Genomic DNA, 27808 nt, shown 5'->3' on the forward strand with positions numbered 1-27808 from the left:
GTTTTATTGTTAGCTACTATAATACAAAAGTACTGACTGAATATTCTTTCTAGGGGATAGTTTTTTTCCATATACTGAATTTACCAAATGTAAGCCCAAAAGCAATTTGCATGTTTTCATTGACAATGGTCTTCAGGTGCTTTTTTTGGTCATTATTGTGGGGTTCTTATTTATATGAGAAAGGTTGAAAAAGCAAATTAAGTGATGTTTATTTGGGAGTTGCCTGAATACAAAGCTAGCCTAGTTGTAATAGGGATAGGAATGTAAACAAATTGCCACACTGTAAGGCACAAGCAGCAATTCTAATGTCACAGAGTAGAGAGGGCCTTCACACCGTTCTGAAGGATAAGCCGGAATTTAGTTGCATGATATACTGTGCCATTCGCAGGCGGGAGTGTTACACAAGGTAGCTGGGGAGATGGGTCAGGAATGTTTGAGGGGGTGACATGATAGAGGGCCACAGGTATGGTACAAGGACTTTAGACTTTATCCTTGAAGCCATGTTTTTCCAGCTCTGTTCCTAGATCTCCTCTTCAGTGTCTCCCAGAAGTGCGTGCATGTTGGTGGGGAGGTGGAGTGTGCAGGGCTTCCAGAGCAGCTCTGTTACTGTTTATAGGTGAGGCTTCCAGGAAATACTGATTTAGAAGGTGAGAGTGTCCTTGTGCTAGTTTAAATATCATGGTTATAGGTGATGGAGGATCAGTGAGGATTCTTAAGTGGGATAGTTCAGATTTGTTTGTAAATCAGTGAGAAAGCTGGCAGCATTGTGGCAGGTGGATGGAGGCAGATGGGGACACTGCCACAGCCTGAAACAATTTGTACGATGTCAGAAAAAGAAATTGCAACAAATGGGAATCAGAGAACTTGACAACTGAGTGACTGAGTAGATGGTGGTACCAGGAGCTGAAAGGGCAAAGGAGCAGTTAAGTTTGGGGGCTGAATGAACTGTGGTCTTAAAATACTCCTTTTGCTTTCTGAGCTGGGCTCTCCAGCCACAGTTCTCACTTTCTTTGTTGCAGTGGCTCTGACCAACCTTGAAGATACTGAGAATGCCAAGAGAGCCTACACAGAAGCAGTCCGCCTGGATAGGTAAGCTGCTTCGTAGGAAATGGTGTTGGAGAGGGCTGGAGTCTCCAAAGCCACGAGGTGGCGCCAGATGCCGGCTCTCCGTGGCCTATGTGCAGCTGGCCTAAGTGTGGATGTGATACTAAGCATGCAGTAGTAGCTCAGCAGGTACTGGCACTGGCACTTTCTGAGAAAGTGCTTCCATTCTCAAGTTCAGTAGTCAGGAAGCCAGAGAAAGTCAGAGCTGGCAGATGCACACCCATGGCCTAGCTGAACACGAGATGCGACTCTGGGCTGTTTAATCTTTGACTCTCTTGGGATTTATTCCACTGGCATCAGCTAGGCCGCAGGGTAGGGATCCCTTCTTCAACCCACCTTGGTGGTCTCTGCTGAGGGTGGTCCAATTGGCTCTTGTTTCTTTAAGGCAAGCTGTGTATTAGGTAACAGTTACTGGCTTGATTGGATGGTTAATACGCTGGGACTTGATAATATTCACATTTAGAAATATATTAACAGTACTTTCTGTTATGTAGTCTTGCTTTAATTCTCATTGCCTTATCATGAGATAGCATGGTGCAGGTAATTAAATACCCGCTTTGCTGGCTGAGCAGTTTTATTCCTTGATTTTTTCCCCACAACGTGGGTGTTTCTACCTTGCTGCACAATGGAGAATTCTCTACTTAAAATCAGTTTTGTTTTGTTCTTGTGTCATGAGGATTTCCAAATTACCGTTTGTTCCAAAGCCTAAGCTCCACAGAATTCCTGTCCGGTTGCCACAGGTGTAATCCTTTAGTGAACCTCAACTACGCTGTGCTGCTGTACAACCAGGGCAAGAAGAGGGAAGCCCTGGCCCAGTATCAGGAGATGGAGAAGAAAGTCAACCTACTCAAGGACAGTAGCTCTCTGGAATTTGACTCTGAGGTGTGTCTTTTATTAGCTCCCAGGAGTTATAAACCAGCTGTCAGGAAACTTTTGAGTTAAGCCCAAATAATCCAAATATAACCTATTATAAGCTCATGCTTGTTTTGGCTTTGGTGTTCCTGGCAGCATGAATTATTCACTTAGTAACAGCCAGAGAAAACCTTTCCTAACGGGAAAGTCAGGCTTACTGAGTCTGTTATTGATAATACGGCTCATCTGAGTCAAGGGCTATGTCTCTTTGCAGCTTCCTCCCACTTCTGTAGGAAAGGTAGAGGTGAGCTCAGTAACACATCCCACTTGAATTGCTGAGTCTGAGATCCTAGTGGACTCCCTTGCCACCTACTAAGGGCAGTCTGTGTTTTCTGCTGTTTGAGAAAGATTTCCTTACAATAAATACTTCATCCCTCAAATGCCAGTACCAGTAGTCACTATTTCAACTAAAAGCCCCAGAGGGAAGGTCTAGGAAGAGGTGGGTGGGCTTGTCCCTGCTGGTCACCTTGCTGCTTTTTTTCTTCCCATGTGGGCACAAGATGGTAGAGGTGGCTCAGAAGTTGGGAGCTGCTCTCCATGTTGGGGAGGCACTAGTCTGGACTAAACCAGCTAAAGAGCCCAAGTCACAGCACCGGACCACTTCAACCAGCAAAGGTGCCTGTTTCCAGCAGCCTCTGGGCTCTAATCAAGCTCTGGGACAGGCCATGTCTTCAGCATCTGCATTCAAGAAGCCCCCCTCAGGTAGGAGGTCACACAGCAACATGAAAACCTCATGGGCACAGCCCTGTGTGCCAGCCAAGAGGTTACTGCTTGGAGTGAAGCCTGCATTTTTCAGACTCGGAACATGCCCAGTGTAATGCTGCCTACTGGCGGGTAGGGGGTGGGAAAGCCACAGGGTGGCCAGATTGGCTCTTGATTCTGTAAGACAAGTTGTGTATTAGCTAACAGTTACTGGCTTAATTGGATGGTTCAAACACTGGGACTTCACAATATTCAAGTTTTAGAGATATAACACAGCATTTTCTGTTATGGAGTCTTGCTTTTAATCCTCACTGCCGTATTGTGAGTCGGCATGGTGCAGGTAATTAGACTTTTTTTAGTGGGTCATTGAAGGCAAACTCGACTGTTGCTTTATTTCATCAGTTATGGCCTGACTTCACAGCTGCAAAGATACACCACAGTCCCACTGGTCCCAGAATATATGGGGTATCTTGAAATTTAACAGTGAAATAATGATTTTTTTTTTTGGAATTGTGGGACCAAGAACTCTAGCCACCATCTCCTCCCTCTGGAACCAGAGCCCACTGTAGAAGCATGTCCAACTGAAACACCAGCACAAATAAGAGGAAAAGGGAGTAGGATGACCCCCGAGTAGGGGTTTCTCTGGCAAGGATGTACCAGATTAAGAAAGGTCACATGACACAAGCAGAGTGGAGGCCAGCATGTTTCTTGGGCACCACAGAATGCAGGGTATGTAGTGATGATCACGAGGAGCCTGAAGCCTTTACAGCCCCCCACTGGCCCTATCACCCAAGAAATAAAGAAAAGTCATTCCAGACAGGTCTTTTCAGAATTGAGAGCAAGGCTCATGGCTCTATGTATGTAGCTTCAGGAGCAGGCAGTGTCCTTGATACTGCTTTTGAAAAGACTTTTACCTCCTGGCTGACTAACCGCTTCCTTTGTGGGAGGAAAGTTGGAAACAGATTTTTGCTCAGTAGCCTTGTCAAGATGAAGCCTTGGCTTAGCCGAGGTGATCCACAGGCTGCGGGGCAGGTCAGTCCCCAAGACAAACACACATCTTACATTTAAAATTTAGCTCTACTAGTCTTAATTTTTAAAAAATGATGATAAAAGCTCTGTAAATGGAAGCCTAGCCTGTTGGGTATCCTAGTTGCACTTATCCAAGGGAATCTAGAACAAGCCACTGTATCTTGTTCTTGAGAGAGATTAGAGTATAGAGCCAGATCATGTCAGGATGCCAATAAGTAGGAGAGAAGGGCTGCTCTGGTATCGGCACCAAGGATTTAAAAAATAAAAGGAAGAACTTCTTAACCAAGAAATTCTTAAGTTTTTTTTTTTGTTTGTTTTTGTTTTAATTTTAGAGAGAGGGGAAGGCAGGGAGAAAGATGAGAGAGACATCGGTATGTGAAACATTGATCAGTTGCCTTCTGCACACGCCCTGACCGAGGACTGAACCTACAACCCAAGCATGTGTCCGGACCAGGAATCAAACTGGCAACCTTTTGTTTTGTTGGATGAAGCCCAACCGAGCCACACCAGTCAGGGCTTAACCAAGGAATTTTAAGACAATCAATCAATGATACCACTGATGAAATGCTATCACAATACTATCTATATGTCCTTTTTAGAAGAAAGGTTATGTATCATCGTTCCTTTGGGAAAGTTGTTATTCAAGTGTAAAAATAGGAGATCACAATAAAAACTTTTTAAAAGAAGCTATGGTCATAGTTCTTCCTTACCTATTTCAAAACCAAGTTTGAAATTGGGGAAGCCTCATGCCAAATTCCTATTTGGTGCCAGCACAGTCTCTGCTGCAACCCTGATGGATGGAACATCAGCGATTTGCTTCAAGGCCAGTCCCCATTTTGTACTTAAAGTGCCTTTTAATCACCGTAATTTGAAGATGGAAGACTGACCTATTGCTACATGCTTGGAGTTCTTTATATTATGATTGGGTCTGTCTTAACACTGAAGTAGCAGCTACCTGAGCGGAAAACTCATTAGTTCTTGTATCATAAATAAATAGTAAGGTAACAGAAGCAACACCCTTGTCCAGGTAGCTGATATGTGGCAGAACTGCGATTTGTACCCTGAGCAACTGAGAAAACCTTTCTGTATCACTGTGGAGTCTGGTGTGCCTGTGACTGAAAAGCTCTTGGTGAGAAATAACTGGGATGTAAAATAAGACAGATGGAGAGGAAGAAGGAGGTGTGAGAGAGATTTAGGAGGTAAAATCAACACAAAGTGGGGCCTTATTGGGACTGGCACATAAGAACAGACTAGGATGGATACCCATTGCTGGGAAAAGCTACAAAAATCAGAGAAAAGGAACATTGGGGGACTGGGGTCAAGTGCTGTGGAGTCTAGTTTTACATGTTTATCTTTGTGGCATCCAAATGCTCATAGCCATTAGATACTTGTAATAGCTAGATTTCAGGGGTGAAATCTGGCTGGAAGATAAAGGTTCAGGAGTAATTTGGGTTTGGGTGAGAGCTGAAACCATAGATTTGAAAGAAGTCACCCAAGGAAAGCTAGGAGTAAGATGATGGGGGACCAAAAATGGAGACCCAGTACTGAAAGGGAGAAGAGGAGCCCACAAAGGGGACAAGAGGAGCAGACGATATGAAAGAAAAACCAGGAGTGGTGTTAGGAAAGGAGAAAGAGAAGTTCAGGAAGAGACTGACCACTCTCACTGAACCCTTCGAAAAGAGAGGGGCCGTTATCCTCGTTCTGTGAAGGAGAAAGCTAAGGCTGGGAGAAGCAGAATGAATTTTCCAAGGTAAGTGACGGGATTAGAATTTAAACCCAGGCCAGGATGCAGAGTGCCTGTTCTTAGGCATTAACCATCAAGCAGTGATGTACTTTTGGTGAACTAGTGGCAACCAACAGAGACCCAAGGGCTTGAAGACTGAAGAAATGGAGAATGAACTGCCGTTATGTCCAAGTATAGGGAAGAGAAGTTTTTAGAGGGCAGAATTAAATGCATTACACTAATCTGAAAAAAATTTAGCATTTGGGGAGAAAAGGACAAAAAGGTTTTTTTAAGTGAAGCATGGTAGGGACTGAGAGAATACAAAGAGCAAGACTTCAATTTTTCTCTCTTCTTTGAGGGGCAAGAACATAGTGGCACCTTGCATTTCAGGATTAGCAATCAAGAAACACATGGCTTCTACATTAATTTGAGCTTAGATTTTTCTTAAAAAAATAAAAACTAGGCTGTACCTGTCTAATCATTTGGGCATGTGGATCTGCAATTTCTTTCCCTTTGGTGAGAAAGGAGCTATTCCCACTTTCTAGTATGGGAGCTGCTCATGTCATCACAATTTTTAACAGGAAAAGGAGGCCAAGTACATAACTGCAGATAAAAATGTGGTTTATATGGCTTCAACTGAAGGGAGGAAAGTGGAAGCATGGACTAGTAAAGGAAAAGAATGCCCTTCTTACTGAGTAATATTAGTACAGCACTATGCATTTCAAATACAGCATAACTTTGAAGTGTATGATTGAAATGGTCATGTTCTTAAGGAAAAATCATTGTCTGATAATAGCAGAATAGTTGAACCAATGCTCCCATAATTAACAAATACAAACAAGTGAGTAAATATAAAATGTTATTTTTTTTTTTTTAAATAAGATCCTCACCCAAGAACATGCTTATTGATTTTAGAGGAGTAGGGAGGGGGAGAGAGAGGAGAAAACATCAATGTGCCCTGACTAGGAATCAAACCTGTGACCTTTTAGTTTACAGGATGATGTTCCAACTGACTGAGCCATACTGGCCAAGACAATACAATCTTAATTTTTTAAAAAAATACATTATTACTGTTCCAAGCCAAAAATTACATTATATTGTGAGGTTTAACATATACAAATTTAACAAGGGGGTATACAGAACTTTACAGTTGAAAAGTTTTTAAATTTTACATAATGTGGTATAAAACTAATTCTAAATAGTTTGTGAAGAGTTTAGAATGCATATTATAACCCCTAGAGCAACCATTAAAAAGGTGCAAATAAATATAGCTAAAAAGACAACAGATCAATTAAAATGAAATTCTACAGAATATTCAATTAGCACCTCCCTCCCCTAAAAGGGTGGGAAAAAGAATGAAGGAAAAAGAAAAAGATGGAAAAAAGAGACAATAAGCCAATATTAAATGTAAATTCAATCATATCAATAATTACATTAAAATGTAACTAGCCCAAAAATAGACTAAACATTCCAATTACAAAGCAGAGAAAGAATTTAAAAAAATAAAGCCCAATTATCTGCCATTGAAAGAAAAAGATGGAAAAAGGTATACCACAGAACCACAGGCATAAGAAGTCTGTAGTAATATCTAGAGTACTGTATTAATGCCAGCTATAGACTTCAAAACAAGGAGTATACTAGAAGTACAGAGTAATTTGCCTCACAAAGAATTCAAAGAAACGGTATAAGTAGGCTCACAAAACTTGAGTGAGCAATAAAGGAACTCAAGGAGAACTTCAACAAAGTGACAGTATAATAAAGAACCAAGCAAAGCTGCAGAATACAGTAACTGAAATGAAAAACACTAGAAGGAATCAACATCAGATTAGCTAATACAGAAGAACTGATCAGCAACTTAGAAGATAGACTAGTGGACATTACTCAATCAGAACAGCAAAAAGAAAAAAAATGAGGACAGTTTAAGGGATCTCTGGAGCAACATCAAGCACACAAACATTTGCAAGGTGAAGAGAGAAAGGAAACAGAAACTCACATCCAGGAAGCACAGATTCCCCCTCTCAAAAAAATGAACTCAAAAGACACACATACCAAGACACACTGTAATTAAAATGGGATAGGTTCCAGAGGTAATTTTCAAAGCAGCAAAGGAAAACAACTAGTTACATGCAAAGGAAAGACCATAAGGCCATCAGCTGATTTCTCAGCAGCAACTATACAGGTCAGTGCCAGGACATCTTTAAAGTGCTGAAAGAAAGGAACCTACAACTCAGAATAATTTATCTGGCAAGGTTATCATTCAGAATTGAAGGACAGATATTAAAAGTTTCCCAGACAAGCAAAAACTAAGGGAGTTTATCACCATTAAACCAGCTTCACAAGAAATGTTAAGCAGAAAAGGTAAGGTCGTAAGCAGAAATAAAATATGAGAAAGGAAAACATTTCACAAGGAAAGCCAATTAATAAATACAATGAATCAGACATTTATTTTTTCCTCACCCGAAGACATATTTTCATTGCTTTTAGACAGAGGAAGGTGGGGGGGGGGGGCGGTGGGAGAAGAGAGAGAGAAAGAGAGATAGAGAAAGAAACACTAATTGCTTGCCTTCTCACATGCTTCCTGACCAGGGATTGAACCCTGCAACCCGTGTATGTGGCTTGACCAGGAATCAAACATGCAACTTTGAGTCTATAGGACAACACTCCAATCAACTGAGCCACACCAGCCAGGGCCAAATCAGACATTTAAAAAGCTCCCACAAAAGACAAAAGTACCAAACCCAACCCAAATTATAGTAAGTAGTTAGGAGAAACACAAAACGAAGACCTAAAATATATCAGAAACAATGTGTGGAGGTAGTAAGAATGCAGTCCTATCAGCTTAAAATAGACTGCTATAGGTACAGAATCATATACATAAAACTCACAGTAACCACAAACCAAAAACCTACAAAAGATACATAAAGAATAAACAGAGAGGAACCTAAACAAAACACTAAGAAGAAAGGAACAGAGGCAAACTACAAAAACCACCAAAAAACAATTAACTAAATGGCAATAAGTATACACTCAATGATTACCTTTTTAATTTTTATTTCTATTGATTTTAGAGGAAGAGAGAAATCAATTTGTTGTTCCACTTATTTATGCATTCATTGATTGATTCTTTTAAGTTTCTTGACAGGAGATTGAACTCGCAACCTTGGCGTATGCCAACTAACAAACTGAGATACCTGGCCAGGCCCTTTAAATTTTTTTATTTTACTCAGTAATTACTTTAGGGATTAAAGACCCTAACAAAAAGGTGTAGGGTTACTGAATGGATTAAAAAATATTACCCATTTAAGCTCCGGCTGGTGTGGCTCAGTGGATTGAGTGCTAGCTTGTGAACCAAAAAATATGACCCATTTATATACTGCTTATAAGAAACTCACTTCAAGTTGAGATGTACAAGACTAAAATTGAAGGGATGGAAAAAGGTATTTCATACAAATAGAAATGAAAAGAAAGCTAGGGAATAAAACTCGTATCAGACAAAATACACTTTAAAAGAATGTAAAAAAAAAAGACAAAGAACACTACATAATTATAAAGGGATCAATCTAAGAAGAGGATATAACTCACAAATATGCACTCAATATAGGAGCACTTAAATATATAAAGCAAATATTAATGGACATAAAAGGAGAAATTCACAGTAATACAACAACAGGGAATTTTAATAACTCACATCAATAGATAGATCATTCAGACAAAGTTAATAAGGAAATAATGGCCTTAAAAGCCACATTAGACTAGATCAACTTAATAGACGCTTAAAGAATACTGCATCTGAGAACTGATTAATACCACATTTTTTGTGAAGTGCACATGGAACATTTTCCAGGATAAATAGCATATTAGGCCATAAAATGTGCTTTAATAAGTTCATGAAGATTTAAATCATTATCAAGCATCTTTTCTGACCACAAAGGCATAAAACTAAAAATCAACCACAAGGAGAAAACTGTAAAAAACAAGTATGTAGAGATTAAACAACATGCTCCTAACCAACCAATGGATCAAAGAGGAAATTGAACAGGACATTAAGAACTACCTTCAGACAAATGAAAATGAACACACAACGTTCAAAATTTATGGGTGCAGCGAAAGCAGCTCTAAAAGGGAAGATCATAGCTATGCAGGCCTACCTCCAAAAAATAAAAACAAAACCAAAAGAGAAAAGAAAAGGAAGAAACAAAGAAAAGAAAAAACCCCAATTAAACAGAATTTTATGCCTAAGGAACTAGAAAAAGAACAGAAAACAAAACCCAAAGTAAATAGAAAAAAAGGAAATAATAAAGATCGGCAGAAGTAAACAAAATAGAGATTAAAAAACAACAGAAAAGATCAATGAAACTAGGAGCTGGTTCCTTGAAAAGATAAATGAAAATGACAAACCTTGAGCAAAACTCATCAAGGAAAAAGAGAGCCTAAATAAATAAAATCATAAATGAAAAATGTTACAACTGACACCACAGAAATACAAAGAATTACTAAATAATATTGCCAACAATTATATGCCAACAAATTCAATAATATAGAAGAAAATGAAAAATTTCTAGAAGCACATAACCTTCCAAGACTGAACTAGGAAGAAACAGAAAACCTAAACAGACTGATTACTAGCAATAAAACCAAAACAGAAAAAAACAGAAACAAAAACAACTGCCAACAAACAAAAGTCCAGGACCAGAAGGATTCACAGGTGACTTCTACCAAGCAATTAAAGAAGAATTAATGCCTATCCTTCTTAAGCTATTTCAAAAAAACCAAAGAAAAAAAAATACTTCCAAATTCATTCTACAATGTCAACATTACCCTAATACCAAAACCAGACAAAGACAGTACAAAAAAAGAAAATTACAGGCCAATATCCTTGATGAACATAGATTTAAAAATTCTCAACAAAATATTAGTAAATGGGATTCAACAGCACATTAAAAGGATTATACACCATGACCAAGTGGGATTTATCCCAGGGATGCAATGATGGATCCACATCCAAAAATCAATTAATATGAATCACATTAACAAAATGAAGGACAAAAATCATATGATCATCTTTAATAGATTCAGAATATGCATTTGACAAAGTTCAACTTCCTTTCATGATAAAAACTCTCTAGCAAGTGGGCATAGAAGGAGCAAACCTCAACATAACAAAGGAGACAGATATATACATATATCTATACCCCAATTTCCTATAGATATATAGATATATATAGATATATATAGATATAGATATGGCAAACTCACAGCTAATATCATACTGAATGGTAGAAAGCTGATTTTCCTCTAATATCAGGAATAAGACAAGGATGAGCACTATCACCACTGTTGTTCAACATAGTATTGGAAGTCCTAGCCATAGCAATCAGATTAAAAAAGAAAAAAAAGGCATCCAAATCAGAAAGGAAGAAAACCCTCACTGTTCACAGGTGACATAATATTATATATTAAAAACCCTAAAGACTCCACTGAAGAACTATTAGAATAAATGAATTCCATAAAGTTGCAGGATACAAAGTCAATATTCAGGAATCTGTTTTGTTTCTATACACCAACAGCAAACAATTACCAGAAATTAAGACAATAATCCTATTTGCAATTGCATCAGAAAATAAAATACCTAGGAATAAATTTAATAAAAAAATTGAAAGACCTGTATTCTGAAAACTGTAAGACACTGAAGAAAGAAATGGAAGATACAAATAAATGAAAGAATATACCTTGCTCATAGATTATAAGGATTAGTATTGTTTAAATGTCCTTAGTACCTCAAGTGATACTCAAATTCAATGCCGTCCCCATTAAAATAACCAATAGCCTTGTTCTCAGAACTTGAACTAATCCTAAAATTTATATGGAACTACAAAAGACTCTGAATAGCTAAAGAAACTTTGAGAAAGAACAAAGTGGGAGGTACCATACTTCCTGATTTGAAGCTGGACTATAAAGCTACAATAATCAGTTGGTATGGGGTTGGGGGGGAAAGCCACATACATAGAGCAATAGAATAGAATAGAGAGCCCAGAAACTGATCCTCGCTTATACAGTCAATTAATCTACAACAAAGGAGGCAGGACATACAATGGGGTAAAGACAGTTTCTTCAGTAAGTAGTACTGGGAAAGCTGAACAGATACGTGTATTGGAATACTTTGTTACATCATACACAAAAACACAAACTCAAATGGTTTAAAAGACTTAAATTTAAGACCTGAAATTAGAAGAAAACATAAACAGTAAACTCTCAGCTGTAGGTCTTACATCTTTTTGAATGTTTCCCTGGACAAGGGCAACTAAAGAAGAAATAAACAAACAGGACTACATCAAACTAGAGTTCCTGCAAAGCAAAGGAAACCATCAACAAAACGAAAAGGTAACACTGAAATGGAGAAGTTATTAGCAAACTATGTATCTGATAAGAGGTTAATATCAAATATATTTAAGGAGCTCATTCAACATGAACACCAACCCCTGCCCCCACAAATAATACAATTAAAAATGGGCCGAATACCTGAACAGACATTTCTCCAAAGACATACAGCCAGCAGACATATGAAAAAAATGCTCATCATCATTAATCATCAGGGAAATGCAAATGAAAACCACAATGAGATACCATCTCACACCTGTCAGAATGGCTAGCATCAAAAATCAACAAATAACAAGTACTGGTGAGAATGTGGAGAAAAGGGAATCCTCATATACTGTTGGTAGGATTGTGAATTAGTGCAGTCACTATGGAAATCAGTATGGAGATCCCTGAAAACATTAGAAATAGAAACAGCAATTCCACTTCTAGGTATTTATCTGCAGGTAACAAAAACAGTAACTCAAAAACACATGTGCACCCCTATGTTCACTGCAGCATTACTTACAATAGCCAAGATACAGAAGCAACCTAGGCATCCATCAATAGATGAGTGGGTAAAGAAGATGTGGTTGATATATACAATGGAGTATTACTCAGCAACAAAAAGAATAAAATCTTGCCATTTGCAGCAACACAGATGGACCTACAAAGTATTACAGATAAGTCAGTTAAAGAGAAATAAGGTATGCTTTTGCCTATTTGCAGTATCTAAAAAACCCAAAAGGAATAAACAAAACAGAAACAGACCCATTGAACTAGAGAACAAGCTTATGGAAGCCAAAGGGGAGCAGGGTGGGAAATAGGTGAACTTTAAAGTGAAAAAGAAGGAGATGTAGTAGAGCCACATATATAATAATTGTGGAGATATTAGAAAGAGCATCAGACATGATAAAACTGAGTTTCGTATCAGAGATGTTGCAAATATTTGTAGGATTCAAATAAACTTACTGGTTTCTTATTTTGATCTTATTCTTTGATTTTAAAAATGATGAAATGTAGACTTGCCTGAAACATGAACAAAGGGAAAATGAAGACTGACGGGGGAGCTAATGAAATAGAGTCCTAGGAGTTGTTGGACGGTAGGCTCTTACTAAAAACGACAGTCAGGAGCAAATATCCCCAGGGAGACAGGCCATGGTCATGCATTGGAAGACAAATATTGCTAAGGTAAAAATTCTTCCCAAATTGGTCTATAAGTATAAACTCCTATCATGATCACAGTAGGTTTTTGGGTAGAAAATGACAAGCTGGTTTTAAGATGTCATGGAAATACAAAGGACCTGGTACATCCAAGGCAATCTTGAACAAAACTGGTCTTACACTAACTACCTCACTTCAAGACTTAACCAGGCCCTGGCCAGGTAGCTCAACTGGTTAGGGTGTCATCCTGATACACAAAGGTTGTGGGTTTGATCCCCTGTCAGAGCACCTACAAAAATCAACCAATGAGTGCATCAAAACATGGAACAACAAAATCGATGTTTCTCTCCCTTTTCCCCTCTCTCTAAAAATCAATAAACAAAAAAACCTTTAAAAAGACTTAACCATAATAGTAATTATGTGGTACTGGTATTGGGATAGACAAATAAATCAAAAGAACAGAATAGACTCCATAAATAGACCTAAACTTACAAAGTCATCTGATTTCTGATAAAGGCATTAAAGCAACACAACTGGAAAAGGAGAGTTGTTTTTTCTTTTTTAACAATGATGCTGAAAACAATTGGATACCTGTGTAGAAAAAAAATGAATCTGACCCCAGCCTAACACCATGTACAAAATAACTCAGAGTGGATTCTAAACCTGAATGTACAACCTAAAATTATAAAGTTCCTAGAAGAAAGCATAAGACTGTACTCATCACAAAGAGTTTCTTACAACACAGACCAATAAACCATGAGGAAAGTGAATATCAATCCATCAATTGGGAATATATTCTGTGAGGTATGTCTGACAAAGGACTTATATCCATAATATGAGGATATAACTCATAAAACTCAAGAATAAAAATACTAACAACTAAGTTGACAACAACATACATAAAATAACCCAACTGAAAACAAAAGTAGGCAAAAAAATTGGACACTTCATAAAAATAGCCAAGTGGCCAATAAACATGTAAAAATGTGCTCATCATTCATGATCAGGGAAATGCAAAATAAAACCACAATGAAATACCACTAATGCACCCATCATATGGCTGAAATTAACCACTGAAAACCAAATGCTGGCACAAATGAGAAGCACCCAAACTGTTATAAATCACTGGTAGGAATAAAATGGTCCAACTACTTGTGAGAAAGATGCGTCACCTATTCCAAGATATCTATTTATCCCAGCAATTCCATGCCTATGAATTTTTACCCAAGAAAAATGAGAATGTCTACAGACTTGTTGATACCACTATTCATAAAGGCCCTAGAGTGGAAAACACTGTATTCATGGTGGAATACTATTTAGCTACAAAAAGCAACAAATTACTTGGAGCAACATAGATTAATATCACAAACATCATGCTGAATGAACAGAGCTTTATACAAAGGACTACTATGATTCCATTTCTGTAAAGTTCCAAACCAGGCAAAACTAATTTATGGTGAAAACTATGTAACAGGATGCTTTGGGGGTTAGGGGTGGGGCTAGGGATGACATGAAATTGGCAAGAGGTGATAGGAACATTCCCTATCTGACAGGTATTTGGGTTAGATAGATACATGCATTTGTTAAAACTTAGCAAATGGTACTTAAAATTTGTGCTGTTTCACTACTATGAAAATTTTTGCCTCAAAAAAGACCAAAAAATAAAATATGAGATTATCATTATGGCAGCTTTTCAATGACTTAAAATAGTTCTCGAGTTCCAGGAAATTCCCTGTTCGGTTCAATAATAGTAAATGACAAATTATCAAACTTAAGTTATGTGCCATGTACTGTGGCAATTATTTTGCACATCATTCTCCTTCAGTCATCAAGAACCCTGAGGGTAGGGGTCACTGTTAACCCATTTTACAGATGAGGACAGTGAGGCTCAGTAAGGCCAACTGGCCCAAAGTTGTATAGTACTTGCTATCTCAACACCCTGCATACAATTTGGATTTCTGATGATTAGTCACCCTCACCCCACTCAAACTTGACAGACAGGAACTGCAAACTGAATCTGCATGACATTACTGATTTTTGGCCAAATTCTTATCTCCTGATAATGTTTTTGTGTGTTGTAGCTCCCCTCACCCCAGTGCTAAGTGAATTTCAAGTGCATGCAATAGTGTTAGAACACTTTTAAGGCGGCTCATTTTTCAGCAGCTATTCTTTCTAGTCCAGTGAATTTCCAAACTTTTCTTCGCATCAAATCATATGAAAACCTTGGTAAAATATAGTTCAAAGGGTTGAATGGCTGGACAGGACACCCTGCCTTTCCCACTCCTGTATGAGCTGCTGTAGGTGATGGTTGTTCACACATACACTTGCTCATGTGGGCATATATAAAGCTCTATAAAATAATATTCATAATACCCTTATATGGTGCAATTTAATACTTCCTGTGATAAACACCAAACTGACTTAGCAACTATTAAAAGCTCAAAACCCATCTTTTGAAAAACACTGCTCTAGGTGTGTGCTGACTACACTTGCTTGATTAGTCTTTACTGACATCACCAGCGAAAACTTGAGAACTTGCCGAAAATATACTGATTTCAGGGCCTGAGACACAACTTAAGAGACCAACTGAGAAAAAGGTCCCACACAGAATGCTCTGGAACTCTCAAAGTATTTTCAAGTTCAGAAGTTAATGATTTGTTCTACTCCTTCTTGGGAATACAGAAATCTCTCCCCATATAATTTTTTTTTTTTTTCAAATACATTTGTCTCTGCCTCCTCCCTCCTTCCCTCCCTCAGCTCTTCCCCTTTGGTTTTGTCCATGAGTCCTTGCTATATGTTCCTTGACTTTCCCCTTCCCTTCCTTTTCCCCGCCCCCCCTTCCCTCTTGTCTTTCTAGTAAAAATGGGCTAGAAATGTTGGTATTTAATAATTTTTAATTGAGCTTGGGGGCAGATCGTGAGGTATCCACCAAAGATTTCTTTTAAAAAGCTACTTGAATTTCAAGGTGCATAATTCTCTAGACTCAAGTGATTTTAAAATAATTTTATTTTCGATGAGAGGAGAAAACATTGGTGTGACACAGGAACATCAACTGTGTCCCAAGTGGGGACTGAACTTGCAACCCAGGCATGTGCCCTGACCAGGAATTGAGGTGGTGACCTTTTGGTTTGTGGAATGATGCCCAACCAACTGAGCCACACCAGCCAGTTTAGCTTTAAGTTTTCTTTGAAGGAGTAATCAAGCCTTTCCTTCGTACCCAAAGTAGGGGAGGAGAGATCATAAATGAAGTGCTTCAGCGAGATCTGAGTTTCCAGAAGCTGTTGCTGTGAGCCAGGTGTGAAACCATTGCCCTGCCACCAGCTGCCACATCAAAGCCACTTTTCAAACAAATTGAGAAGGTTCTCCATCCTTTCAAACTGCTGTTTCATGCTGGATTAGCTACTTGATACTAGTATCTTCTGTCACTTTAACACAGAGGACAGACCTACAGCTCAGGCTCAGTGTGAGGGACTGTCCAACCAGTGACCGGGAAGGCAAGACGATCGAACAGGTCAAGAGCACAGTAACACAGAACTCACAAGTCAAGGCTGGAATGGTTTCTACTGCATCTGGCTCCAGAGTGGTGGTGGGAACAAAATCAGTTGCAAGTACTTAGGATTCCTGAAATGTAATCGTTTTTTATTATATTTAAAAGCACATAGAAGTCTCCTTGATTTATAAAAAAATAAATATGTTAACATGACCAATTTCTTCATGATCCTGGGGCTCTTATGAGGTCAAACTCTTTAATGGATGTGATGTGTCAATGTAGAACAAGCACTATCAGTTACACACACAGAAGCGTATTCCAGTTGTAAATGCCAGCTTCCTTCAAGGTTCAGAATGAAGATCACTCTTCTACTGGGGAAAGTATGTCCAGAGCCGGGCAACGAGGTTGGGCGGGCACAGCAGTCTCTGACCAGCCAGCATACAATCTAAGGAGCCAGGGCAGGAGGGCACCGCCCTTCAGCTCACAGGGCCGCCCTACAGGGCAGCCAGGCTTCTAAACCAGAGCGGAATGGCAGATTCCCTCGCTGGGCCCCAGGCTCCTGCCTCCCTGACTATGAAGCTCAGGGGGGAGGATTTTGTTCTCATTTGTGGCTCTTACGTGTGAGAAAAGACTGAGAAGATATAAGATATGCTCATTAAGTGTTTTCATTATAGCACTGAATGGAACTCATGACCCTGACCACAGGCACTGAGTAGACGGAGAACACAAGCAGCTCACACTGGGCTTTACTAGACACGGTGAGTGAGCATGCACTTCTGAAGGGGGCAGGAAGGGGGGCTTTTTCCAGCTGACATGCGCTCTAGGGTGAAGAAGTTTGGCCTAAAATACTTGAGAATGCTGCACAAACTGGGGATGTGGGAATCAGGTTTTTAGCCCTGTAACACACAACATAAAAAACCAAAATCCACTCTCATTAGTAGATAAATTTTGATTAAAACCTGAAATGTTTTTGTGTAATTGTCAACAAGTTGGAATGTATCTGATACAGTTTAATCTGCTGTTGTTTCTTTGGCTGTTTTTGATTTAAATCTAGAAACTGTTCTGATACCTCGATCCTATTTTCCAAACCACTTAATTCCTGTGATCTTAAATTGGCTAGTTCTCTTTTGGGAAAATTATTCACAACAACCTTTCTAATAGTGATGGTGCACTTCTGAATAGAAGAGACCTTCGGCTGAAATAGCATCTCCAAGGCCCACAGTTCGAATAGGATCTTTACAGACCAATACGGGTGTGAAGTGGAAGGACACCCCCTCCCTGTGCCATCCTACCACTGGCTCGTCAGGGTTGAATATGATCCTGGAGCCTGCCTCTGAACGCGAAGTCAGGAACTCGCGTGGTGCCCTCAGGGACACTTGACTGGTGTCTATGGTTTCTGTTGCGCAGGCCTGTGTCCCTGCCACACGAGCTCCTGCAGCCACAGCAGCAAGCTGGTTGGCCCAGTATCCATCCACAGTGACTAGGATGTGGTAGGCCAGCGTGTGGAAGTGGATCCTAGTGAGGTCTGAAGCTCTGCTTTTACTCTTCCCATGTTCCTTCAAGATCCAAAAGAGGATGTCACTGACCACGCCCACATCAGGAACACCGTTCCAGGAAGAGAGAGAAGAGTGCGGTCCAGCTGCCGACTGGCTGAGAAATAACAGCTCCTGTTCATTCAGCCCAAGGGAAGTCACCGCATGAAAGACCTGCTAACAAAAACAAAATGACATCTTTCTGATTCACATGAGGAAGGTTTCTTAGGACAGAGCCAATGACTAAAGTCAGGGAAGGAAGGCAGGATGGATGACTTCTTCCTTAAAAGACTCCGTGCCCCTAAAGTGTGTGGTGGGGAAGTATCAAAGTCACTGTTTTCACAATTACACCTCTATCTGCACCTTCATTATCACTCGAGATAAACGATAAAGTTGCAGTAACACTGTCTTAGATCCAGTCTTTTGTTAAATGCCATTATATGACAAAGGACAGAGGTGTACACATCTTGTATTTCTTCCCGTGGTGCCTATGTAACAGTATTTAAGAAATGAATTTATATGCATACACGGCAGATCCTCTCGCCATTGATGGGATGTGACTCTCAGCTCCTGAATGTCGCAGGCATTATGCCAGTGAAGCACGGAAGGCCCTAGCGGCACACAGTCAGGGTCACAGTGGATCTGTCTATATAACAACACCGGCAAGCAAGAAGTTTCAGGTTAGAGTTAAGCTTTTTAGGCAGGTGTGGGGTGAGGAAAATTTTACTTAGTATTAACACTGTATGAAAAAGGGAACTACACAGGAGCCATTGAGTCTGTTCTCTTTAATTTTTAAAAAATTTTATTTTTAAATTAGAGTTGACATATAATATTAGTTTCAGGTGTACAACCCCAAGATTAGGCATTATGTTACTTACTAAGCGATCATCCCAATAAATCTAGTACCCATCTGACACCATAGTTATTAGAATATCACTGACTATATTCCCTATGCTGTACTTCACATCCCTGTGATTATTCTCTAATACCAATTTGTACTTAATCCCTTCCCCTTTTTTACACATCCTGCTAACCACCTTCCCATCTGGCAACCATGAAAATGTTTTCCATATCTGAGTCTGTTTCTATTCTGCTTTTTTAAAATGACTTTTTCTTATTTTTCGATTTTAGGGGGGAGAGGGCGGGGAGGGAGGAATGGGGGAGAAAGGGACAGAGAAAGGAGGGAGAGGGAGGGAAGGAGAGAGAAATATCCATCTTTTGTTCCACTCATTTATGCATCCATTTTTGTATGTGCCACAACCTTGATTTATTGGGACAGTCATCTAACCAACTGAGCTACCCAGCCAGGGCTCCTCTGCTTCTTTTATTTCTTTAGATTCCACATGTAAGTAAAATCACCTGGCATTTGTCTTTCGCTTTCTGACTTATTTCACTTAGCATACCACCGTTTAGGTTCATCCATGTTGTTACAGATGACAAGATTTCCTTCCTTTTCATGGCTGAATCATATTCATTTCTGACTGGTTCTTTTTTTATGGTTTTCATGTCCTTTTTTATGCTGTTGAAGTTCTAAGTTCCTTGAGAATCCTTATAACCATTGTTTTGAACCCTGTATCTGGTAGATTGCTTGCCTCCATTTCATTTAGTTTATTTTTTGGAGATTTCTCCTATTTTCTCGTTTGGGACCTGTTTCTTTGTTGCCTCATTTTGGTTGCTTCCCTGTGTTTGTCTCTATATAACAGGTAGAGCTGCTATGTCTCCCAGACACAGTAGAGAGGCCTTATCTGGTAGGTGTCCTATAGCGCCCAGTGGCAGAGCCCACCTGACCACTGAGCTGGATGCTCCAGGCGCATCCCATGTGAGCTGTGTGCACTATCCTATTATTGGCATGTCACTGGTAAGGATTAATCCCCAGGCCGAGTGGCTGCAAGGACCGACAGCAACTACAGCAGAGAAATTGCCGTGCATGAGCCCAACCTCATGTAGTTGGACTCACTTCACTGCGGCTTTGGTGTCTGCCAAGTCCGCCCTTGAGTGTCATTCATGGAGGTGGTTGGGTTGTAATCCACAGTGGTCTGATGCTGTCCACCAGATGCACTGGCTCTGGGCCCTCCTGGGAGGTGTAAGGTCAGCCACTGCCTGTGCCCTGACCAGGACCACCTGGCATGAGCTACAGAGCAATCTGCAGATGGATGCTACTTGTGCTGGGCTTGGAGGTGCTCAGGAGAGGTGAAGCTGTTGAGGTTGGCTGCTGCTAGTGCCAGGTCTGGGGCTACTGAGCAAGAGGTATGGGTATGCACAGGCCAAATACTGCTTGTTTAAGAAATTTTAGGCAAGTCCAAAGCAGGACCCGAGAGAGGCTCTTAGTATGGAAAAGCTACTGGAAGGGGCTTGGGTAGGTCTGCAAGTTGCGTGGAACGGGGACTCAGGTACTCACCAGGGGGAGCTACCAGTGTTAGCCAGGTTGATGGAGGCTCAGATACAGTGCCTAACTGCCAGCTCCAAGGGGAAAGGACTCATCAAAGAAACAATGGTGCTTGCCAGCACTTCTGTCTGAGACAAAGCTATCCCTCCCTCCTTGTATGCCCCTAGTGCATTTCTAGTTGCTGCATCAGCGCTGGAGCTCAGAGTGAGTGAGTCCCAGTAAATTCATCATGCACCTGTGGGCCCTTAAAGAGGAGCATCTGGGACTCAGAAGCCCTCCATCTCACTCAGCCATAATTCCCATGAGTCTTTAGTCAGAAGTTATGGGGACTTCTCTTCCTGGCCCTCAAACCCTAGACTGGGGGATCTAATGTGGGGCTGGGACCCCTCATTCCTTAGGGGGGACCTCCACAGCCAAGGTATCCCTCCCCATATGCTAGGTGTCAGATGTATATGTGGGACCAGCCTGTATCATGCTTCCACCCATCCTACCTGTCTCAATGTGGCTCCTTCTTTATATCCTTAGCTATAGGACCTCCATTCAGCCAGATTTCGGGCAGTTCTGAATGATGGTTCATAGCAGTGTTATGTCAGTGTTATGCCAGTGTTATGTAACATTAACAGTGTTATGCAACATAACATCTATGCAACATCTGCAACATAAACATAGCAGTGTTATGCCAGTGTTATTTCACAGCAGTGTTATGTTCATAGCAGTGTTATTTATAATAGCCAAGTGCTGGAAACAGCTCAAGTGCCCATCAGTGAATGAGCGGATCAAAAAGCTGTGGTACATTTACACAATGGAATACTATGCAGCAGTTAAAAAAAAAAAAGGAGCTCTTACCTTGGGAGACAGCATGGATGGACCTGGAGACTATTATGCTAAGTAAAATAAGCCAGTCAGTGAAAGACAAATACAATTTGATCTCACTTACAGGTGGAATCTAACAAACAAAATAAGCTAACAAACAAAATAGAATCAGAGGCATAGAAACATGGAACAGACTGACAGTTATAAGAGGGGAGGGAGGGAGATGGGGAGTGGCTGTAAGAAGGGATCAGCTAAAGAACCTATATGCATGACCCATGGACATGGACAATGGTGTGGGGACTGCCTGAGGGAGTGGGGGGGCTGGGTGCAGGGGGCTGAAAGAGGGAAAAATTGGGACAACTGTAGTAACATAAACGATAAAATATTTTAAAAAAGAATATTTCATATTATTAGAATTAGAAAAAAAATAAGTTAAAAAAACACTATTCCATAATACCATTTTTCACTTATCAGACTGGTAACAATGCACATTTTTAATCATTCTGGTCTCAAGGATATGAGGAAATAATAAGCACCTGTAAAGAAGTCTAGTGGAAGTAAATTGGTATTAATTCTCCTGAAGGGCAATTTGGCCATCTCAATCTTACTCATGCTTTCTCTCTTCCCATCCAGCCAATTTTACTTCTGAGAATTTGTCATACACATGTACTTGCTAATGGGAAAAATAAAGCCACGGACAAAGTTACTGGCAGCAGCACTGCATGGAACAGCAATGGACAACACACCAAATGCCCATTGAGAGGATTTAGGTTCAATAAACCGAGATGCCTCATGTTCCTTTTAACCATGTGGCTGTGAAATGAATGAGGGTACTCTCCAAGTGATGACAGAAAAAGATCTCCGAAATCCACGTTAGTGAGGAGCATTTGAAATCTTGCACCCTAGCATATGCTATCAGTTTGGCACAAGTAAACTCTTATTAAAATAAAAAAAAAGAAACCCACTTAGTGAAAAAAAGTGCAGAACGATGTATTCAGTATGCTCTTTGTGATTAAAAAGGGATGAAAAAATAAGGATATATTCCTATATTTGCATATCTATGTACACAATAACACTGGAGGGATGCAGATGAAACTAAGATTGCTAACAGTGGGTACTGGTGGTGGGAAAAAGGGAGGGTGACTTCTTTGCATAGCTTTCAATGTGAATCTTACCCATTAAAAAGGTTAAATAACAGTAAAATGAAAAGTTAATTAACCTGCCTAAGTTCATAAAGCTAACCCAGGTTCCCCAAGTCTCTGTTCCAAAGCATTACCATCTCCAATTTAGCTCATCATTGCTGCTGCCTTGAGGCAGGAGTTGAACACGGGATGCCTGGTGGTGTGGGAGCGAAGCTCCCCCGGTTTCCTTTCTCTGAGGTCCTGATGTTCAGTTGAAAGCAGATGAGCAGAACTTTCAGTTTTCCCCTTTGAGTTCTACTGTAGACCATTCACTCCCAACTTCCCCATTCCAGAAGAAGAAATAGCCCATGAACCCACAGATACACCTCCACATTTCTAACCTAGCAGGAGATTCTGCTTCAGAACAGTTCTGGTTCCTTATTTCAATCTCTGAGGACCTAGGTCTGAGTAACATGACAGCCACACCTCAGTGAGCTGGCCCCTGAGCCCAAAGAGCTGGTCCCGCTGGACAAAGGCAGGTCTGCGCGAGGCCCCAGGAAAGTCAGGGCCAAAGAGAGCCCCACGTATCGCCCACATGGTTACCTGATGCACAATGCTGCTCATGAGCTCCCTATTAGTCATACTGGCCAGTTCTAGGTGAATTGGAATACCAGCTGGGATGTCAGAAATGGAGGTCACAACCTGCAAGAAGAGGACAGCACTGCCATTAGATACAGAAGTCAGGCAAGAGGAAGAAAAGATCAGGCCCTAAGAGGCAATGTCACTGTCACTGTCTTCTCTGCACCCTCATGAGAGCTCCAAGCCAGGGAGGTTTCCACGGCCTCTGTGGATGAGGGATGTTTTCCCCAACAGGGACACCTAGGCTCTGCAAAGAGGCGCTGGGTTACAGACTCCGAGAGCACGAAGGACTGCCCCGAATGTTCATGTCGTCAACCTGGTCCTGAGGATCTAAATGAGCAGACGGCTTCAACTGCTGTTTGAATCTGCAACAACAGCTGATGGGAAGTGAGATGACACAGATAACACAAAGGACACAAACAACAGACACTGCAGCTTTCGGCCACATTTGGTTTAGCGCTGTATACAGGGGCTCAGGCAGGAAAATGTTCTGACCTGTTCCGCTCAAGCTGCAGCCCGTGTCTGCAAGAATACTGCGAGGTGCCTCCCTGGAGCAGAAGGCAGGTTCAGAGCCAGCTGCCATGCTGTGTCTCGGGGAGGTTAGGACTGAGGGCAAGGCAGCCTAAGCTGCAGGGGCCACAAGAGGCAGGATTCTGAGAAACACACTAGCTAAGATCTGTGCGATTCTTTAACAGTGCTGTTACCTCCAAGAGTCTCTTCCTCTGGAGCTCCTTGCTTTGTCCCTCCATCATGTGCAATCCAGAGAGGACCACGAGGTCTGGCTGAAACTCCTCCAGGCTAGACACAAACACCTCCAGCATATTCATGGCCCCGTTGGAGAGGTCGTGGGAGAAGATGAATCGGTTGGCATGGGGAGCTTTTAACTGGCCCCACTCCTCCCCTAGAAAAGCCCAGTTGACATAATGGAAAGAAAAGGAAGAGGCTTTAAGTCTCTTAGCTGCGAGGGGCTTGCAGGGGCCCCCTGGAGCCTTTGCTCCGGGCAGGCTGGCTCTGGCTGAGTGGACCCTCGCTACAATGGCCTAAGGTAAGCCCACGCTACATCCAGGAAGACGGTGGTCAGTAATGAAATAAACCAAAGAAAACCCAAACCCTGACCCCACAAAAACAGAAACACAGTATGGGTGCTATATGTCTTTGCAAAAGGGCTGGCAACTAGTTCCCCTCAAGTCCCAGGAAAGCTCCACTGATCACTGAGCTTTTCAAACACAGGATGCCTACGTCCTTTCTCGGTTACAGAGCAGCAGCATGACTCCCAGATACCGGCATACAGTGCATACCAAGTATGTCCCCGCACACAGCAATGCTGCCTTTCTGTCTCCACCTCACAGCAGTGCCCAGAGCACCTTTCACTTAGGTGGGGCCCAAGGAAGCTGAAATTCCAAGAGTCTAGCTGCCTGCACTCCCTCCTCCCTCCCAGTGTTTTCCAGGCCCTTGGTCCAGAAGGTAAGAGCATCTGGCTGCTCTACCATCCTCTGAGTGAGCTGCTTGGAACAATGAATGTTCAAGATCAAGTTCAAGTGCTGCTTCCTCCCTGAATGGCTTTTGACTGCTGCGGCCTGAGGTACACTTTCACTACTCTAAGCAACCACGGAAAGGAAAATCTCTTTTCTGATAATCATTGTGCTTTGAGCTATCTCTTCTATTATTTTGAACTAGCAGTCAAACCTATGTTGTTACTTAACTTTTCACACATTTGTGCCATATCTCCCGAACAGATTGCTAGCTCTTTCAAGGGAACACTGCATGTCTGGTTCCCATAGCATCTGTTACAACCCCCACACGGGGAGTTAGATCCATCCTTGGGTGGGTCTCCTTGCAGGGGGAGGATTTTGGAGTCTGTGCTCATTTATAGGAGTGGCTCTCAGCACTGGCCATGCATCAGAATCCCCTGGAAAACCTAGCTTTAAATGTGCAGCTGTTTGGTCCTGGCAAGGTAGCTCAGTAGGATACAGAATCGTCCCAATATGCCAAGGTTGCAGTTCAATCCCCAGTCAGAGCACATACAAGAAACAACCAATGAATGAATCAATAAGTGGAATAAAAACTAGTGTTTCTCTTCCTCCCTCTCTCTCTCTAAAATCAATAAACATTTTTTTTAAAGTGCAGGTGGTGAGGTCTCACTGCTGAAGATCCTGACATGCAGTAGGTGGAGAACTAACTAATTAAGACCCCACAAGCTGCCCACTACTTGAGAGGAGTGTGAGTCCTAAAGCAGGAAAGGTGAGAAAGGCTCTCTCTGAGCTCACTTGGTGAAGCGTCGCGATCAGAGGCTTTACTGCACAGAGCTCACCTCCTTGTCCATAACGGGGTGGGGAGAAGCAGGTTACCACCAACTTGGACACTATGGGGAAATTTTATAAATTTCATTTATAAAATGAAAGTCCATACACTGAAACCTAGTAGAAAGATTTGGTTTCTATTATTGGATTGGCCAAAAAGTCCGTTACATTTTTTTCCTGTAAGACAAAAGACATGTTTTTCATTTTCACTAGTAACTTTATTGATTTGGATATTCTGAATATGTTGGCTATCTCCTGCTATTGACTTCTAGTGGGCAGTTGCCATAGCATACTGCTAAACAGCTTCCAATGCATAACAATGGGAAGCCCCAACTGCAAAGATTGGCAAAATGTCAATAGCACCAAGAAACTTGGCAAACTACTTTTGTTTGACACATTCGATCAGTCACAGCACCTTCTCCACACACTGCACAGACCTTTTTTTGTATTTCAGTTGCGTTTTTTACCTTTCTTGAAATAATAAAGCATAATAGGCCAAAAATGTTGCATTATTTCTTTCACCTTTAGTATTAAAATGGCTGCACAAAAATTCACTAATTTGGTAAGTTTTTTTCTTTTAAATGCATGCTGATATGATAGCTGCCACAATACAATCTAACAAAATTGTTTCGAAAGAAGTCAAAGACAACTAAGCACTACTAGAGCCATTGCACAGGAAAAAAGTAAGAGACTTTTTGGACAACCCAATGCATTTACTGGATATTCCTTCAGAAAGGCTTCTCCTCAGCTTGCAGGTGACATGCCAACTGCAGTTAGCAACCTCCTTCCTTTCTGCAACGGGCATATCCAAACAGCAGCCCTGCCTCTTCATGGTGAGTGCGTGTGGGGCTTACTACAGAGCAATGGTCAAACTCAGGAGAACCCATCCTTCCTTTGCTTTGAGCGCAGCTTTCTTGACTCCATTCCTCTGAAAAACATATGTGAGTCACTTATACAAAAATCTATGAAAACAAAAATAAAAGACAGTGCCTATTTACTGAACCCCAAAGCAATGGTTACATCTGTTAAAACTAAATTCCTTTCTTAGCTCCTGGCCCAGGTTCAAAGAAAATACCCTGTGGTGGTCTACAGAGCTGAGTGTAGTATTCCAGCTCTGCTTCATTTAAAGATCAGACACTAGAACAACCTCCCATGTAGCCTTTCCTAACTCTGCCACCCCAAGAAGGCCCAATTATTTCCTTTCCTGGGCCAGAGCTACACCCAGTTATAGGACTCGGCATACCACTTTGCAGTCATTTGTTCAGGAGTCCATCTCCTGCAGAGGGGACAGTGAGCAGAGGGCAGAGCCGTCTCTTCTACTATCATCATACTCCTACTCCTGGTGCACAGCCACATGAATGAACGGCAAGATACATGAGTAAGAGAACAGACTTAAAACTCTAATGCCTACAACAACGAAAAATATGGGTATGAACTCCAAGTCCAATTATTTCCCCAACTAATGAGACTACACAAGGGGGAAAATACACGACATTAGTATTCTCCATAGGGCAAGACCTGGAACTGGCCCTTTAAGAGTAAAGCTGCCAAGAAGCACTGCCTAACTTAACCCAGGAAAAAAGAGCCACACAGCATTCAAAATAAATCAATTCCTTCAGGATAAAAGTGAGAGAGGCAAAAATAAATAGCTGTTCATTGGCTGTTTCCAAAGGACAAGAGACTGATGGAGCAGCCTGAGAAGCAAAGTGACTGAAGTTCAGACAGGGTGAGCCTCTAACAATAGTTAATGACCCTCTTTTCGGACAAAGCTTTGAATTTTTTTAAGTGATTATTTCTCAACTTATCAACCTGTCCTTCAGCCAGCAAATCAGCAAAACCTGTGTAATGGCTCAGTGGATCGCCAGCCCAAAGCCTGAAAATAAGCTTCTCTGGAGAAGTCTGGCAGGAGAGGAGGAGGAAAAAAGTTGACAAGTCCCCTCTGGTACTTTATTCACCCAGGTCAGAGAGAAGCAGGGGATGGATTTCTGTTTGGAGAGCTGACCCAATGGCTGCAACCGCCAGACCAGGTTTCCTCCAGGGGCTGACAGAAGTGTGACCTCACACTGTTTAATAAAAGGTCACTGTTTTGTACTAAGAAAATATGGCTGAGAAAACAAAAAACTGAAGTATGAAGCTTATAATCCCAAGGATAAAGACAATCTCCTGTCAAGATAAGCAGTGCCATCTTCTGAATTACATACAAGGCACGCCTGTCAAATCCAACGGCCGTCTTGGTGAGGAAATCAGTCTCTGCACTCTCTGGTCTCCAGGGCAAATGATTGAAACCAAGAACCAGGAAATGACATGAGTGCCCACAGAAATGGAAGTGAGTCAGCAGCACATCAAAGGGACAACTATGGTTAACCTGAGCCTTCTAGTCAACAGTCTTGTTCATGCCTTTCATAAAGCAGCTCACAGTACTTTAAACACACTAACCTCTCTTAATCCTCAATACAACATTCAGGCAGTAGGGAGAAACTAAAACAGAGAAACTCAAAACCTGTCTGTTATTAAATGTCAACTGTTTACCCCAACATTC

At 41.2% G+C, this 27808-nt stretch overlaps 2 protein-coding genes across 7 annotated transcripts in view; one reads left to right on the plus strand and one right to left on the minus strand.

Annotated features, from left to right (window-relative positions):
- Positions 1-4404, plus strand: part of BBS4 (Bardet-Biedl syndrome 4) — a 68233-nt gene extending 63829 nt beyond the window's left edge. The window contains exons 13-16 of one of the 3 annotated variants that reach the window (XM_054563748.1): positions 1020-1089; positions 1809-1986; positions 2517-2718; positions 4080-4404. In XM_054563748.1, the coding sequence (XP_054419723.1) occupies positions 1020-1089; positions 1809-1986; positions 2517-2718; positions 4080-4126 (497 nt within the window). In that variant the 3' untranslated portion in view covers positions 4127-4404. The remainder of the gene's footprint in view (positions 1-1019; positions 1090-1808; positions 1987-2516; positions 2719-4079) is intronic. The other 2 variants (XM_054563820.1, XM_054563884.1) reach the window with 2 other exon arrangements.
- A 12269-nt stretch (positions 4405-16673) lies between these two features.
- Positions 16674-27808, minus strand: part of ADPGK (ADP dependent glucokinase) — a 32579-nt gene continuing 21444 nt past the window's right edge. For 3 of the 4 annotated variants that reach the window (XM_054563949.1, XM_054564155.1, XM_054564080.1), the window contains 3 exons: positions 23674-23870; positions 22934-23032; positions 16674-18187 (listed from right to left, as the gene is read on the minus strand). In XM_054563949.1, the coding sequence (XP_054419924.1) occupies positions 17633-18187; positions 22934-23032; positions 23674-23870 (851 nt within the window). In that variant the 3' untranslated portion in view covers positions 16674-17632. The remainder of the gene's footprint in view (positions 18188-22933; positions 23033-23673; positions 23871-27808) is intronic. The other variant, XM_054564013.1, reaches the window with a different exon arrangement.

The sequence above is a fragment of the Pteronotus mesoamericanus genome, unplaced genomic scaffold (genome assembly GCF_021234165.1).
Source record: "Pteronotus mesoamericanus isolate MK-2021 breed Mesoamerican mustached bat unplaced genomic scaffold, CSHL_Meso_final contig_100, whole genome shotgun sequence".
Lineage (NCBI taxonomy): Eukaryota > Metazoa > Chordata > Mammalia > Chiroptera > Mormoopidae > Pteronotus > Pteronotus mesoamericanus.